Below are 16,381 nucleotides of genomic sequence, written 5' to 3' on the forward strand. Positions count from 1 at the left end.
GGCGGGCGGGCTCTCGCTGCCGGCACCGGCCCCGGGGCAGTCTCGAACCTGCGGCCCCGCGAGGGGCCCGGGCGGGGAGGGGGCCCGGCCCAGGCGCGGGGCGGGGGGGGCGCTTTCTCCATCCATCATCCACAAACATGTAGGGTGGTTTGGTTTTTTTTTTTTCCTCTTTTTCTATTTTTTCTCCTCCTCCGGTAAATATTTACACCCCCGTGCGAGCGGGGGCACAAATGGGACTAAAGAGGGTCTCTCCCCTCCCGCCGACACCTGGAAAGCGCAGCGTTACGTGCACGGTGGGTGAGACGGCCCCGGCTCCGCCAGCAGAAACGGCTCTGTCTCTGCTTTTTAAGGATTGGAACTCAATACGATATCCCCATCCGAAGAATGCAATGAAAAAATAAATAAGAATCAGTATTGTTACAGCTTGATTTAACTCGGGTAGAACTGTTGCCTTGCTGTAAGATCTGGGATAATCAGACTCCTTTATGGAAATAGATAATTAAAACGATGGTTATCTCAGTCCAAAACAAGAGGACTCGTGACTCACTTCAGGAATCTGAATGAGCGGGCGGAGGAGCTTTGTGAAGACATTGCTCAGGGGCCGATAGCAGCTTGGATGCAGGGAAGGCAAAACTTCAGGTCAGCGAAGGACGGAGGAGCTCCGGCACAGCCTGGCCAAGGTCGTACACAGCCCTGGGGAAAGGCACCGGAGCTGCGGGGCTGTCCTGGGCGCACACGCAGGACAGGCGTCTCCCCCCTGCTCCTCCTGCAGCCAGCAGCCTGTAAGTGCTCGTTAAAATTAAGCCTTTAGCAGACCAACGTTTAGCTAACTCACCCATTCTTCTCCAACCATGAATACTTTGCAGGTCCCTGAAGAGCAGTTAGCTACTTAAATCAAGAGGGGTAACAGTATTATTGAGCTAAACCTTAGGGAGCAAAGCAGCCAAAAGGTTCCTCGTACACCTCGCACACCATAGAGAGAACTCCAGAAGAAGGAGGTCACCAGGGCTGACACAAGTTAAAAATATCATAAAATCATACTTTCTCCTTTGCTTCAGCATTTCTTCCTTGGAGGAAAGAGATGTCCCCCCAAAGGTCTGAGGCACAGTCACACATGGTCGCATAGATCTGCTACCAACGCAGAAAACAAACACAAGCAGCTTTGGTACAACTGGAAACCGCGGGGAACCACGCGCAGCAACCACCGGCTTAGCCTTCATCCAGCTGTAGGCTATCCTCCCTTTATTTGGACAGGAAACTGGAAACTATAAAGAAAGTATTTTTATTCACTCTGCTACTGTGCCCGTTTCCAGAAGAGGGAGCCAAGTCTTGGCAAAATGCAGCCAAAAATCAAACCCATTGCTCAATATATATATTTTTTTTTTTTTTTAAATAGTGTATATGTTTGGGGTTAATTCGAGGCAGGAATGGGACATGAGTGCTGATGTAACTAAAGGAGTGAAATGCATGTAATAAGCTCAGAAAGAACTGAAGAGGTCTCGGGCATGCTACAGTAATCACAGACACAGAAAACTCATTAACTTGTACCCGTGTATGCGTTAATACAAGTCTCCCTGCTGTGGGATGCAAGCACCTCCAACACGGACACTGCAACATTGGCTACCAACCTACTAGAATTATGATTCAATTTAGAAATTAAACACGTCGCACAAAGTTTTCTTTATTTGTTGCACTCCTCCAGGTCCTCTCCTTTACTGCTCAACATCACCTCCTCAATGAATAGCTTCTTTGACTAACGTACGTCTCACGTAAGAAGGTAGTTTCACTGTCAAAAATAGATGCAGTTAAAAAAGTGTTTGAGCACAACATCCACCACATGCACATAAATAAGTTTAAAAAGTAAAAACACAGACATCACTCCTTTTACTGCTGCATAATTTTCTAGAAGGAAACCTCCCACTGAGCTGATTAAATGGCAAATGAGATCGGTTCAGAAGACAGGTGCTGACTAAAGAAAATAATCTTATGTGAGAACACAATCTCCTCTAGTTTTTCCTGTGTTCAGTTTAATCTGTCAAAAGATTAAACCAAAGATTATTGGGTTAATATCTGAGCTGACATCTACTGTCACTGACGTTTATCCAGACAATGGTTGTATTATTTGAAGATTTTATGGAGTTAAGCACAGATCAAGACCAAATCCTGAAGGGGTGCGAAAGGAGAAACAGGCGCTCACATTCCCTAACGGGCAACTGTTGTCTCCTGCAAGGACAGTCCCGCTGCGGCTTGAACGCTCCCTGCTAACTGAGGGCAGTTTCGATGCAACTTGTCTGCAGTCTGAACAAAACACAGGTGGTTTCTAGCGTTAAATATTGCAACTTTGCAAAACTGCTGCAGACAGCAATAAGCAAATGATAAGAGAAGTTGGCAGATTGAGACTGCTCTTAAGTGAACAGCGACTCCCAAGCAGAAGTGGATCCGGGGCGGCGTAATGCAGCAGTGTATTGCGGGAATCCCCATTTCACACCAGGAGTGTGACAAAGAACACACAGGGGTCTCTAGTCCTGAGGTACCCGATCATATCAGCATACAGCCCACTGGCACTTTGGCCAATCTTCTCCTTATTGTAACTCTATGAGGGCAAGAGGGGAGAGGAAAGGAATCAAAATAGTTTAATAAATAAATAAAAAGAAAATAAAAACTGAGACGTGTTCATTGAGAAATGCAAATCCTTTTGAGGGCGGTATTCATAAGCTTTGTGTTTCGCCTCTGCGCAGCTGAGCGCATCAAGCAAAGCAGTGTGCAGCAGGTCTGGGGACACTGCAGCTCACGCCACAGCTGTAAACGCATCTCATCCCTTTTCGTCCAGACCACTATAGCAGAACAAATACTGACCGGTGACATTGCTTCTGGATGGAAGAGAGATACAGCGCAAGTCAGAACCCATCTCAACTTGCTGTAGCCTAAAGGCAGATTTAGGGCAACCTATGACTCCATATCCTTTTATAAAAGGAATATATTCTTTGAGGTTAAGTATCTCAAGGATGCTTGACAGCAGGAGGCCCCGTTACCCGTGAAGATAAGACACACAGGGATCACGCTCCAACTCAATTTAATAAGCTTTGTAACGAACTTGGACAGAAAGTGGTTTGAAATAAGTCAAGCAACACTCATCTACTAGTCAAGGGTTTTTTTAAGTAATGCTTTTAAGCTTATACTCAAGCATACAAAGCATAAATTTTACAAATTAAAAACAGTAAAATCATCCTAGAATAATGTAATGGCTTCCCCTATATGTACAAGGAGTGGAAAGGAGACAGAATTCTTTCCAGATAATTTCACACATCTTATATGCTACATAAGTGCTCTCCACGTTCATTTCAATTTTGCTTTTCATGTGGGTGGAAGGAGCTGAAAGCGTTTCAATGAAATCACCTTAAAGAGAGAGAGGTACTTCACCTGGTTTCAAGCTGTATGTGTTTGCCTCTTCAAAAGTCTTGAGAGGAAATGCTTTACTTAAAATTCTGCTGTTAGCTCCTGCGCAGCAGCCTCTGTTTTTCCAGCTATATAAAATTAAACAGTTCAGTGAGTATTTCTCAGAAAGTACCACCAGTAAGTACTTCATCTTCATGGAAACCCGTTATCCCCCACCCTTCAAAAATGACTCCATTGTACAACAGAAGCAACCACAGTTTAGCTTAGATTCGACAGGCAGAAAAGAAATACGGTAACAGCGAAGACAACAGTTCTTGGGGAGGTGACAGGTCTTGGAAAAGGGGAGAGATTTGTAGCCTTATCAAAACACGCTTGACACACAGCCTTGCTGCAGAGGCATATACGACAGGTTATTGTACAACTTAACTGCTTCATGACCATAGCATTCATGAAAAAAATCTTATTTGCTTCCAACAAAGGAAAGGCTGGGGGAGGAACGAGTGTAGTGTACCACCTCAATCACCACATTGGTTTGCCACCGTTGAGTTTGGAACAAATCTTCTTACAAAAGTTATTTTCATATTCTTCTAAATTAAGTGGAACAAAATATGTATTTTTACACTAAAGCAAACTGATCAAAGTGGCATTTAATAATATTTGTTAAAGTGGTTATCTAACAAAAATGGGTTAACAAAATCCCATTCATTAGTAGTCACCAAATAAGACATTTCTCATGCATATGACAAAAGTTCATTCGTGTACTGAGAGGTCTGTTTACTGTGTACAATATTTCCATAAATTATAATATGTTTCACAGCCCCTACCATTCAAGAATATTTCAAACAGATTATATATTATATTTGTATATGCAAACTATTTTATATACACTAATATAAAGATCCTTAGAAGTACCATTATCACTACCTTTACGCTTTCTCTAAAATGCATAGCTTTCGAATATTTTCTTGCAGTTACCAAAAACTTTACAGATTAAAGCTGCTTATCAACGTGGCATGTTCATAAAAACAAAGTGAAATAGTTCTATACTAATTTTATATTAAACCCCTTAAAAAACATTTATTTTTAAATGGAAAAAAAAACAAGCTAGTGAAAATTCAAGTAATCTACGCTCAATCTTTGCTCAAATACTATATGAAATTAATGTAGCGTTCTAGAAGTACAGTGAACTTCTCAACCAGGACTGTAATACTGCATTTCTCATGGAGAAAAATGCTAGTCATGCCACAAAAACGCACCACTTTCCACTTCATCCGGGAGAAGCTTTAGATGAGATTTAACAACACAAGCGTCAGAACAAAGGAAAAGCTGATCAGTTATATATGAAGAAATTAGAGCTATTCCAGTTTTGTTTCTGCAGTTTGTTATTAAACAAAGTTACATGAACCATACAGTTTCTCACAAACTAAAAGTTATACATGGTTTTTAAACATCAACCGACTGGAAAAAAAAAAAAAAAAAAAAAAAACCCAAACAAACCCACAACTGTTAAAAGTTTGGTGTTAGAATAACCAGCCTGGGTGAAGGAAAGCCAGACCGCTGCTGCAGTTTGGGGGGGGGGGGGGGGTTACTGATAGCTTGTTTGTTATGTATAATCTTTAAGACCTCCATACCACAAATGCCTCAAAGTGGAGAACAGAACGATCAGTAATAAACGGGAACAAATAATTTTGTTATATCCATCATCTAGCTTAACCTTGGCGTTCCGCATCTCTAATAGCTGCTTAACAAACAATGGTTTCCCCCCACAAAAATAGCTACACGAGTAAACAGTGTTCACAGTAATGCAATCAGTAACAGGTTTTGTTAGTTTCCATAAATCAGGTGTATCTGCAAAGCTTTATACAGTTTAATGCGTAAGTATTCCAGTAAAATTAAGTGAAAACTAAGTTTCATTCTACAGGGTAATATCTACCATACAAGACTAGATTATGTACAGTATGGGACTGGTGTGACAACTGCCAGTGTCTCATGATGTTAAGCTATTTCACCCATCAGCTCCGTCTTTGTTGAGCAAATCTGTAATAACTTGATATATGGACCAAAAAAATCTGGAGATTAATTTGGCAAGATTAGTGCTTACTATCCCTGGATATATACCAGTGTACAGTGCTGCAAAATTAAGTCGACCAGAACATCCCATACCCAGAAGATTACCATTTGTTGACTTGAAAGTCTGGACTTCACGTGTAAAACATTAAAACTACAATCCTAAGTGGAGTGAGGACAGTCAGTAAACAAATACAGATGATGAACTGCATCTCTTCAGAAAGGTATGGAAGAATTGAGAAAATGGAAATTTCTGGTTTTAGACAGCCCTGCTCTGCTCAGCTCAAGGCATAAAAACAGCCCAAGCAGCTCTGAAACTACAGTTCTTATTCAGCAAGCATAAAGGCAGATCCTGCACAAGATGATGCATCAGAGGCTTCAACGAGCATCTCTCCCCCACACTTATTTCCTAACACAAGCATGTCTTTCAGCTTACAAACATCCAGTGGCCTTCAAAGCTTTAGTGGAATCACTGCGGTGTCTACAGCTGCAAATTTAATACAGGGGCGAAAGGCCCCTGTTAGCAAAAACCTTCAAATGCCTCTGGGGGTCATTTTGGTCATTTGTGAAAATTAAGAAAAAAACACCTTATTTCCAACAATACTCCTCCTGAAAAGATGGGTCACTGATCCATTATGAACATAGCTCTCACCATATAAAGCACCAAAAAGTCAGAAACAAGGAAAAAAAAAAAGTCCTTAAATTATGATTTACAAGTTTGTACACTATTTCCTAAGCAAAAGGTTGACCTTACTGCAAAGTTTATAGATGAAAACTTGACCAGTTACTTTTAAGGGGAATGTATATCTGGCTATAACTTAAAGATAGAAAATAGTCACTGTTCTATATACACATTTCAAACAGGAGACAGTTAAACTTAACTGAATAGTTGCCGATATAACTCCGTATTAACTCACTGGCCACTAAACTAGGCATCAGTAGCCAATTAGAAAGCTTGAGTTGTGTACTTTTAAAAATCCTATTTTTCCTGTCCTGTTTAATTGTTTTTTTTAAAAATGTATTATAGTGCATAGCCTAAGTCAGACTTTCAAAGAGATACAGCGCCTTTCAATGCAGTTTTTGCAGCATTTAAAAGGGACTTTTCTCCCTTCAAATTAGATGTTCATTGAAAAATCTGAATTGAGTGCTGTACTGTAGTAAAAATATTTCAGTCACAGACTGATATAAATGTATACTGTGCAGTACTAAGATTGTTTGTTGTCCATCTGCACACATTTTACTTGGGTTCTTCAATCGTCCCCTTGCTGAGGTCTGTCATTTTGGGATATTTCACTTTCTTCTGGTCCAGCTCATTCTGAGCCCACAGTAGTAGTTTCAGTAATTTTGCCAACTTGGGTGTTGATTCACGATTTTCGTAGTCTAGAACAGCTTGATTAACCTCACTCCATACCTGGAAAAAAATACTGGAGTTCAGTAATAGCTTTCCTATGATTAACATCGCTAACATCATACAGACATTGAAAAGATCACACCTAGTGTGCTAATTCCTAAGAACATGGCCAGGACAAAGCTCCATAAACTATGAGCCTGGAGAAAACAAGGAAGAGTGCCAAGTAGTTGAATAAAGTAACACTTTTTTGTCTGAATCTTGCTTAAGAAACACTTCTGTTCTTTTCCATATCACTACACACATTTGTTCTAAACATTTAAAAAATATTTGGACATCATTTTCACCACATATGAATAGAAAACATGAATTTTGAGAAAGGACTTTTGAGAAAGGACTACCTTCTGTCGCTGCATCATGTTAAGCAAGTCTCCAAATGGTGATTCTTCAGGATTATCAAAGGCGAGCAAAGCCAGCGTACGCTCCATTTCTGTCAGGCATTCCCTGCTCTCCTCGCCTTGTTCTGCTAATTGGGTCTGAGCAAATTCCAGAGCTGCTTCTGTCTCACGCTGCCGAATCAGTTCGATCAAATGCTGCTGCTACATAAGACAGACACAGCAATATTAGCTAAACAAATTAACAAAGCTTCAGTATTTGACGGCTGTAATCTTGAGACATTAGTATGTAATTTGAGACAAACACTAATCCATAATTTGACAATCTGAGGTCAATTCTTCTCAGTGTTTGACACAAGGACTTATCTTAAAAATCTATGGAAAAAGGTAGCCTGACGCTTTTAAGTAACAGGTTTTGAAAAGATGTGTTTCTAAAGTAACTACTATAAATTCCGAGTAACAGTAATGGGAAGTCGGTAAGTCACAGGTCACTGCTGCTAAGTTTTCATGTCACTAATTGTATATGATGGTTCCTGCACCATGCCACAAAGTTTCCCATCACTACAAAACGATGCCAAGAATAAACATCCATATTCAGTCACAAACCTCCCAACATACTAATAAAACCTGCACTACTTTTTCTGGTCTCTCCACAACCTCTAAAACAAAACCAAAGTTTGCCAGCTGTCCTTACCTGCAAATGAAAGTAAAGATATCTGTTTGTATCTAACAATTCTGGATGGAGGCTGTTTATTAATGCAATGGCTTCTTGAATCTGTCCTTTCAATATCATTTCTCGAATCTTTATTCTTTCATCGAGAGTCTCTAAATCAACACTGGGTTCAATTCCAGACTCCATTCGAAACTTCTCTGCTGCTTCTTTAAAGCCCTCTGAAATAGAAACATTTTACCTATAAAATATTTTTTATGAAACACTTGAAAAAAAAATCAGCTTAAATTAAAAGATTTGAGTATTGCTTGTGCATTTTGGGAGTTTAAAGTTTAAGTCTGAAACTCTGAAAAACTCTTATCTATTTAAATAGGCATTTATCCAACAGCCGTCTAACAGTATGTGCTTAATTCGTTCTTAACTCAAAAGCCCTAATTCTCTAACGATGCATAAAACTTGTAGTCCGATAACTCTTAACTTGAAAGCTTGTTTTATACTTAAATAGAGCAGTGTACTTCTTCCAAAATGGTATTTTCAAAATCACATTTTCATAATTTGAGTGGCTTTGCTTCTCCCTCCAGTCCCCAAATCTCTTTTCACACATCTAGCAGCTTTACTGAGAAGAAACAGAAAATGAATTTTGCTTTCTCGTACAAACACTACATTTTTTTTTAACATTTTAACAGCTACTTTAAATCCCAAGTCATGCTTGCATACACACAAAAATGATTTACACCACTAAGATGCTCTTCCTTCACCCCAGAGGCTTCACCTACACACCAATGTAAACAGGGGTGTAGATCGGATACAGATGCCTCCGCCCTAGTATAGCTTACTGTGATGGTATGCATCATAATTGCTAGGGACAACTTCCGAGGGTTTTTGATTGTTTTAAGTATAAAGCTAGGCTATATGCTGAAGGGGTTAATATTTTTGGTCTCAAACTATTTTGACAACAGTGCCCTTTTACAGTTTATCTTTCTAGTTAAAACTCGCTTCTGATAGCTGTGCTGAGCAGCTTTCAGAGTGCTATTTAGCAACTGCAACATATCTTGAACTCTGCTTTAATGGCACAAAAAAGGATATCACACAGAAGCGGGTCATGTTTGCACAAAAAAGGATATCATACAGAAGCGGGTCACGTTTGCTAACAGCATTCCAGAAAATACTTTTATTTTCTACATCTTTTTGGAGAAGAATTAAGGTTAATAATGTCACTTCTATTGCGTGATAACTGCTCTGTCCCTGAATCTCAGTCAGTTTCCACTTAAGAGAACACAAAAGCAGTTTTACCTTGGTAAGAGAACCCCACAGCAATCACCAACTCCTCAAAGCCCTTAATTTCACTCCATCTAGTAGCATCTTCTAGCCAAAACCATCTGTCTTGATAAAGTAAGTGACATGCACTTAAGAACCTCCTAGTATTATTACTCATTTTTACCTGTAACAAGGTAGTTCATGATAAGGCGGTTCATGTCTGCTCTCTGGATATGCAAGTTATTAAGTTTTTCCATCCATTCATCTTTTGTGATTTCATCAGGTTTTTCTGCATAACTCATCCTGGACTCTTACTATAAGAAAAGAAAAGCATCTAATTTAATATGATTCAAGAAGTAAGTTAGTTTAATGTGTATAAGCACTGTGTTACTACCACCTTTATACCTTTTTTTATGAGATCTTTTAAATTAATAATCCAAAAGAGACCCTTTTATCTCAAACCACAATTTTACATTTTTTCCTCCTTGTTCCTGCACTCTTTAACATCTCCTAGCCAGTCTCTACAGCTGCTTTCATCAATTGTCAGAATAAAAAAATCAAACACCATCTTCTTGTAGTTACTCTTAAATCCACTCCAAATACATCTTGTTTACAAGTTATACAGGACACACAAGCGAATCAAGCAGTTTGACAACTAGTCAGAAAACTGTAACAAACCCTTAAAGCAAAGCCTACGTAAACAACAGCTGCTTTAAAGTTTTCACCAAAACTTAGACGGGACAGCTCCATATACTGTATAGCTACAAAACTGTACATGATATGTTTGCCAATGAACAACTAAAAGACACTAGCTTAGCTTCGCTGTCCCCAAAAGTACTCATGTCAACATGTCAACACTAATAAAATGTTATCTCCTAGTATTTTCCTCGACTGTATATATATATATTTTTTTTTTTTCAGATTTGGAAGCAAAGGGCTTTGCTAAAGCCGGCGTTTAATCATTTCTACCTTCAAGTCACGATCACAGGGGCAGAGAAAGGGGGAGGAGAGGCGGCGACAACAACAGCAACAGGCACCGCCACCCCTCTCAGACAAACAGGAGCGGCAGCGCGCCTTCTCCGCACCGGCCCATTTCCAACAGGTTTTTCTTCATTTAAACCGTCGCCAAAGCCACACCGACCCCAGGGAAGTCGGGCAGCGGGAGGCGGGCTCAGCCCGGGGCCGGCTGAGGGGCCGATCGGTCCCCGGCCTCGCGTTCACACCGCTCCCAACCACGCGGCGCGGCAAACGGGGCTCCCGCAGAAACCGGCTTCGGTAGCCCAAGCCCCCATCGGCCCCCGCCCGCCGGGACACTCCGACCTTCCCCCGCCCGCCGAGGCGCTGCCCCCGACCTGGCCCTCCCCGGGGCCCGGGCCACCGAAGCGCTCGGCCTTGCTCGCCACAGGCCCAGCGCCTCCCCACCGCCCGCAGCGGACGACAGGAGGCCGACCCGCCGGGCCAGGGGAAGGGACCCACCAGTCCCCATCCCCTGAGGGAAGGCGCGGGTCCGCCGGCGCCATCTTACCGAGCGCGCGGCGGTGCCGGCTCCGACGCACGAACGCGGGCCCCTCCGCCGCCTCCGCCAGGCCGCTGGCGCGCGGATCTCGCGAGAACCGTCCTCTCGGCCAATCAGCGCCCGGAGAAGGGCGAGAAAACGCAACCATAGAGCCGGCCCTAGGGCCAGAGCGTACGTCTGCTCGTGCAGGTGCGGCCCTCCCGCGGGGAGGCGGTACCATAGAGACGGCGCCGGTTGGGCCGCCTCGGCAGCGGGGGGGGACCGGGCCCGATCCCGACAGGTTCGCCACGGAGCAGGTCCGCCGGGATAGCGGGAGGGAGAAAAGTCCGCTCTGGGTATGTGGATGTATAGTTCCGGCAGTTCCCGCTGCTGTCGGTAGGTCGGGCTGCGGGCGGCGGTGGCTGAGGGCTCTGATCTCTGTCAAAACGCGGGTGTGCTGCTGAGGAGAGCTCCTGACCCGCCGCGGCCGGGCCCGGGGCTGGTCAAGCCGCCGTTTGGGTGTTTGAATGGCCTTAAGAGGCACAACTTCTGCACGTGGTGTGCTGCAAATGATACTCCTCAGAAAAATGTAATTTCACCTACACAGGCTGGCAATAGGGATACGCTCACTCATTTTTTATGGGCTTTGGGCAACCTGGTCTGGTGGGAGGTGTCCCTGCCTGCGGCAGGGGGGGACTAAATGGTCTTTGAGGTCCCTTCTGACCCAAACCATTCTGTAGTTCTTGGTTTTGTTACTGTGCCGTAAAGCGCAGCCTCCAAAACTTGCTTTCCTTACGATTGTCCCTACATTGAAACTGTGAAAACCTGCAATGTAATCAATAATTTATTATTTTAACTTATTTCCCCAAACAGTCCTCCAAGATTATAATCAATGCTGAGTTTTGGGCAAAGACCTTCAAATATTTTGTAATCCATGCCATCAATTGTTAGCCCTGTGACAAAGAAAGGTTCAGCGTGGCATGTACTCCAGTGGATTGGAGAGGGCTCTTCCTCAGGCTTCAATCTAAAAACTCAATGAGCGTTAATTAACTCATAATCCCAGTGAATTTGAACATCAACGTTCAGACTCTATTTTTGAACCGGTGGTAGCCTCGTAAATCTCTCTTTATCTTAGCTGTCCTGCCTGGTTCTTGTCGGCTCCTCCCTGAAGGGTGGAGTTCCTCAGGAGACTTCCATAAAGAGGGAGAGGAGGAAGGTGCCCCTCTCTAGGAGGGTTTCCTGACTTTTCTATGGAGGGAAACGCACCCCAAGCAGAGAGGAGGCAATAGGGTGTAATTCATACCACAATTGCTGTTTACAGGTAAAGAATAGGTGTAATTGCTTTCTAATAAGTAGAGTAATAAATAAATAAGCTAAAGTAGGTGTGAGCTGCTGTTTGGCAGTGTACTGATTGCGTGGTGCCGACACCTGTTTTGTTGCAGGTTGGGATGTTCAACCAACAGCAACCGAAATCTCCCCTTTTCCCCTTTATTGTACCTGAGCTAAAGAAAAGTGAAAATGTGCTAAACAGCTCTTGAGTTGTGGTTTTGCTTGTCATGAAAAATAGTGGTTTGGGTTCTTTTTTTTTTTTAATATTTTTAGGAGTTGGCATTTGTTCCGACCATAATGTTAACATGAAAGAGGTCTGTAACCTTTCTGTGCAGAATATCATGTCCAGCTGCCTTCTCTGCTTTTTTCCTTTCATATGTTTTCCTTAGTTTTTTGATGTTTCTGGCAAGGTTGAACTTTCTTAGAAACTGAGTTTTTTATGGAGTTTCTTATTCTTTGAGAGAAGAGGCTTTAGAACCACTTCAGTTGCAACAAACACACTTTGAATGTTACTATTGCAGTATTTTCATACTGAGTCTGAAAACATAGTAACTTTCTAATGCATTAAGTGTTTTTATTTGGTTAAATAGTAGTACTTGTAGTGCACACTCTTTGATGGCAGCGCTAGCCCAATGTGATAAAATCTTCAATACATACGAAACTTATAAAACAATTATTCCCTTGTCTTGATACGGGCCTTTTTTTTCCCCTACTAATGTTCTGGGTGCAATGAAAACTCTGCATATTTGCGGGGTTGAGCAGTATCCTGAGGAATAAATGACACACATTTTATACTAACTGTTTCCTGACAGAAAGCTACCTCATCACCTTCTGTATTTCCCTCTTTTTAACTTGTATCTCGCTGAATAAACATTTAATCATCCCAGGTATAATACCTGCTGCTGTCTTTAGTGAAGAGGAACGCTTGTGTTCCCTGTGCTTCATAGTGTGGAATACCCAAGGATTTGGAACCAGCAAACTTGCATGGCTTTTGTTTGTTAAACCTCACAAAATTAAGAAAGGAATAGGAAGATACAAAGCTGTGCATCAATTCAGGGCAAAAGCTTCCTACATCATTCCCTCTTTTCCTAGCACTAAATCCTAACTTCTGTTAAAACCCCTCACATTCTCCCCAAAGTTGGAACTAGACCTTTCTTTTACTACGCAGGGAGAACCTTGCAGGATACTTCTGTGACTCCAAAGTTGGATTAAAATGTGTGGAAATGTGTTCTCAGGAAATTATTCCGTGGCTTCAATATGCCACAGTCCTACAAGGCTCTTACAGCAATGAGGGCAGAAATAACATGGAAAGTTGGATTTTTGGGCAAGACTACAAAATTGAGATGAAAAGAAATATATAAAAACTCTCATTCATGATTCATGGAATCTTTACATGGATTAGGATTTGATAAATCCTGATCTCAAAGAGGTATTGTGATGACTGATATTTGGAGTTGAGTGGAATGAATCACAAACCAAAATCACTAATTCCTGGAGAAATCACAAGAATCCCCACAAAAAAAAAAATCTCTATATTGCAGGGAGGGGGAGAGCGAGTTTACGTGGAATTGGAGGGGGGGGGAAATCTGCAAGTTTCTGTCAGCTGGTAGGGAAGGGGATTGCTTTATTTATGTGAATATGATGAACCCTCACTAAAGTATTTCTCTGTTCATCTAGTCTTTATGAAAAAAGAACAATCGGGATCCTTGGGAGAATCAAGGACCCAGAAGATATACTACCTTGACGCCTGACTTACCTATTTTGAGTGATGTGCTGAACTCTGAGGACAGAGGCCTTTTTCCGCAACAAAAGGTAAAGCTGGAGCACAGCCAACAGAAATTAGTCTCTCCTGACTTAAAAAGCTTAATTATCAGTTAAAAAAAAACAACACACCAGAGATGGAAGAGGGGAAGAGAACTTGCTCATTTGCTTTCATCCCTACCCTTTTTATGGGCCAACTCTATCTCTAGTTTTTACCTGGCTGCTGAGATTGGCTTGCCAGAACATTCTGTGAGGAAGGACTGAAAGAAGGGGTGAACGTAAAGTAAGTTTTATGTTTAAGGACTTCACATCTTCAAACTCTGGCAAAGGTTGCTATCTTGGTGAAGGGAAAGGTGGGTGAGAGAGCAGAAGTGACATCCCGGATCTGGGGAGACCACCTCTATGCAACACAAGGATGATGCCTTAAGTGCCTATCACAAATAGTAGTTTTATGGGTCACACCTAAATACCCTTGTGTGAGACACTACAAATATGTCAGGCCAATTTGTGGACACCCAAAGTTTAAAAAAAAAAAAAAAAAAAAATAGGGAAACCCAAGGGATAAACAAATAAAGATGTATTAGCTGCAGAGGAAAGTCTCAGTGTACTGAATGCCCAATAGCAGGAAAGGTTTTGGAAAGCAGTGGAAAAAAGTTTTAAGGAGAGCTAGTGCTGAGGGATTTGTAGATATCTCAGCATAAGCTTCTCCGGTATTTAAGAAGGAGAGATAGATAAGGTGCTTATTAGACTGTTTTAGATGCTGATTGATAGTCATTAACCTCTGCTAGGATTTCCCAGCAGTGTTTTCAGTTCAAACCAGTTAGAAACTATCATCATGTTATATGAGAGGAGGCCTAAATTGAAACAAAACTTGTATTATATAGATCACCAGAAAAGCTCCTTCTGTGTGCTGCCAGGACAATGCAGATTCAGGCCAGTAACCCAGGAGTAAATTTCCCAAATTAAGAGAAATTATGCTCTAACAAGAAATTAATTTGGAAGGGAGTGAGGCAGGGAAAGAACTGAGGTGCTGACGGTACCACTGAAGTGAAGGTGTCACAGGTGTTCGGTCAGCGGAGGTAGATACTCTGACTTGAGCTTTAACACAAAGATGTAGGGGGTTTTGTGGGCTGGAAGTGCAATGTGCTTTTGATGGTGTTCACTGGGTGTGCAAAGCGAATCAGTGTTACGTTAGGATGGTGTAAGCCTCTTACCAAATGTGTGTAAGAGGAATTTACCTGTTTCACTGCTGGATCCCCTGTTCACTGCTGGTGTGCAATTCCTTGTTTTGCATGTTCCCTTCCCTTGGTGTGTAATTCCTGGGTTTGAGCACTCCCTAGATGCTAAATTTGTCTATTAACGATATGTTATTAGCTTTTCCCAGGGCACAAATCACAGTGCAGCTTGATCTACCAAATCGTTAAGATATTTCCCCTCCACATGCTTTTGATTTGTTGTAGCTCTGTAGCTGCAAACCAAAAAATTAAACTTCTGCTCACCTTTAAACATGGTGTCTTGTACTTTTGCACAGGAATCTGTTGGGGTTTTTTTACCTCTTGGTGTTCCTGTGTGAAGTAAGTATTAACGCTGCCCAGTTTTACAGGTGGAGAAAGAGGCTGCCTATGCTATCAGGCAAAAAGCTAATAGTAGCTTTTCCAACATCATCCTGAGCTTCTACCACCAGAAGTCTTGTATATAGAATGTAGACTTCTAAAAGATGTAATCAAATTACTCAATAGAATCCTGTAGTTCTATAGCATTAATGCTAAGTATGGTCTTATGTTTCCTCATGTTTTCATTCCTTAATCCATCTTAGTAAACACTGCACCTACCTGGAATCCAACTGGAATCAGTGTTGTCAACGCATGAGGAAAAATGTGCAGGATCAGGGTCCACCAAAGAGCCAAACCTCACTCCTCTAGCTGCCTAAAAGGCTCTTCAGGCGTCCAGGTTAGGAGAGTCTGCGTGGCCTCATGGGGTCCACCGGTCAATTTTGGCACCCCTCACTGACTGCCAGATGTTTCTGGTTGCTAGTGTCACAAACGCTGACAGTAGGAACAAAACACGTGAATGGGAGTTAACTCTCTGCAATGGTTTATAGCAGCTTGGATCCTGGAGAGCTTTTTGAGTAGCATAACCATTTTTAATGGGGATTTACTGGGAAGCCTCCATGCAGTGGATGCGCTGATCCAGTGAACACTTCCCTTCCGCAGCACTCTGTAACCTGGACCCAGTCGAAAGCATTACTGCAGCAACTGGGATTTGATTTTATTAAAACAGGTGGAGTAGAGAATAGGAAAAAAAAAAAAAAAGAAACAACCCAAAACAAAAAGAAAACCCCAATGGAATAAGCCCAGGTGGGGAGCATAGCTGATGTGAGCAGCTGGGTCTGCAAGCCATCTTAATCCCATGACAAAGCCATACTTCTGTGGGAGAAGTCATCGTAAGCAAAACAGTATTTAGCACTGCTACTGTGCAGTTTTGCTTTGGCACTTAGAACGTCACGAATAACAAAACTGCAGTTCCTGTGAGGTAAGATCACCCCGTATTTTTGAGAAGAAAACCGGGAGCGGGCATTGTTGATCCCACAGATCTCGCCTACAAAGAAAGCCCTGAGGTGACTGGAGCTGCTCGCCTCCCCTTTTCCTCCACCGGCGGCGGCC

The 16,381-nt window shown here is 42.2% G+C and overlaps 1 protein-coding gene across 1 annotated transcript; it reads right to left on the reverse strand.

The window, feature by feature from the left end:
* Nucleotides 1-3,067: 3,067 nt before the first annotated feature.
* On the reverse strand, nt 3,068-10,716 carry GID8 (GID complex subunit 8 homolog). The gene is made up of 5 exons (XM_082491346.1): nt 10,659-10,716; nt 9,318-9,447; nt 7,901-8,097; nt 7,213-7,410; nt 3,068-6,874 (listed from the first exon to the last, which is right to left on the reverse strand). The coding sequence occupies exons 2-5, from the start codon at nt 9,433-9,435 to the stop codon at nt 6,701-6,703; spliced, it is 687 nt and encodes a 228-aa protein (XP_082347472.1). The 5' UTR covers nt 9,436-9,447; nt 10,659-10,716; the 3' UTR covers nt 3,068-6,700.
* Between the last annotated feature and the right edge of the window lie 5,665 nt (nt 10,717-16,381).

This window comes from Vanellus vanellus (assembly GCF_965231255.1).
Source record: "Vanellus vanellus genome assembly, chromosome: 15".
NCBI classification, from domain to species: Eukaryota; Metazoa; Chordata; class Aves; order Charadriiformes; family Charadriidae; genus Vanellus; species Vanellus vanellus.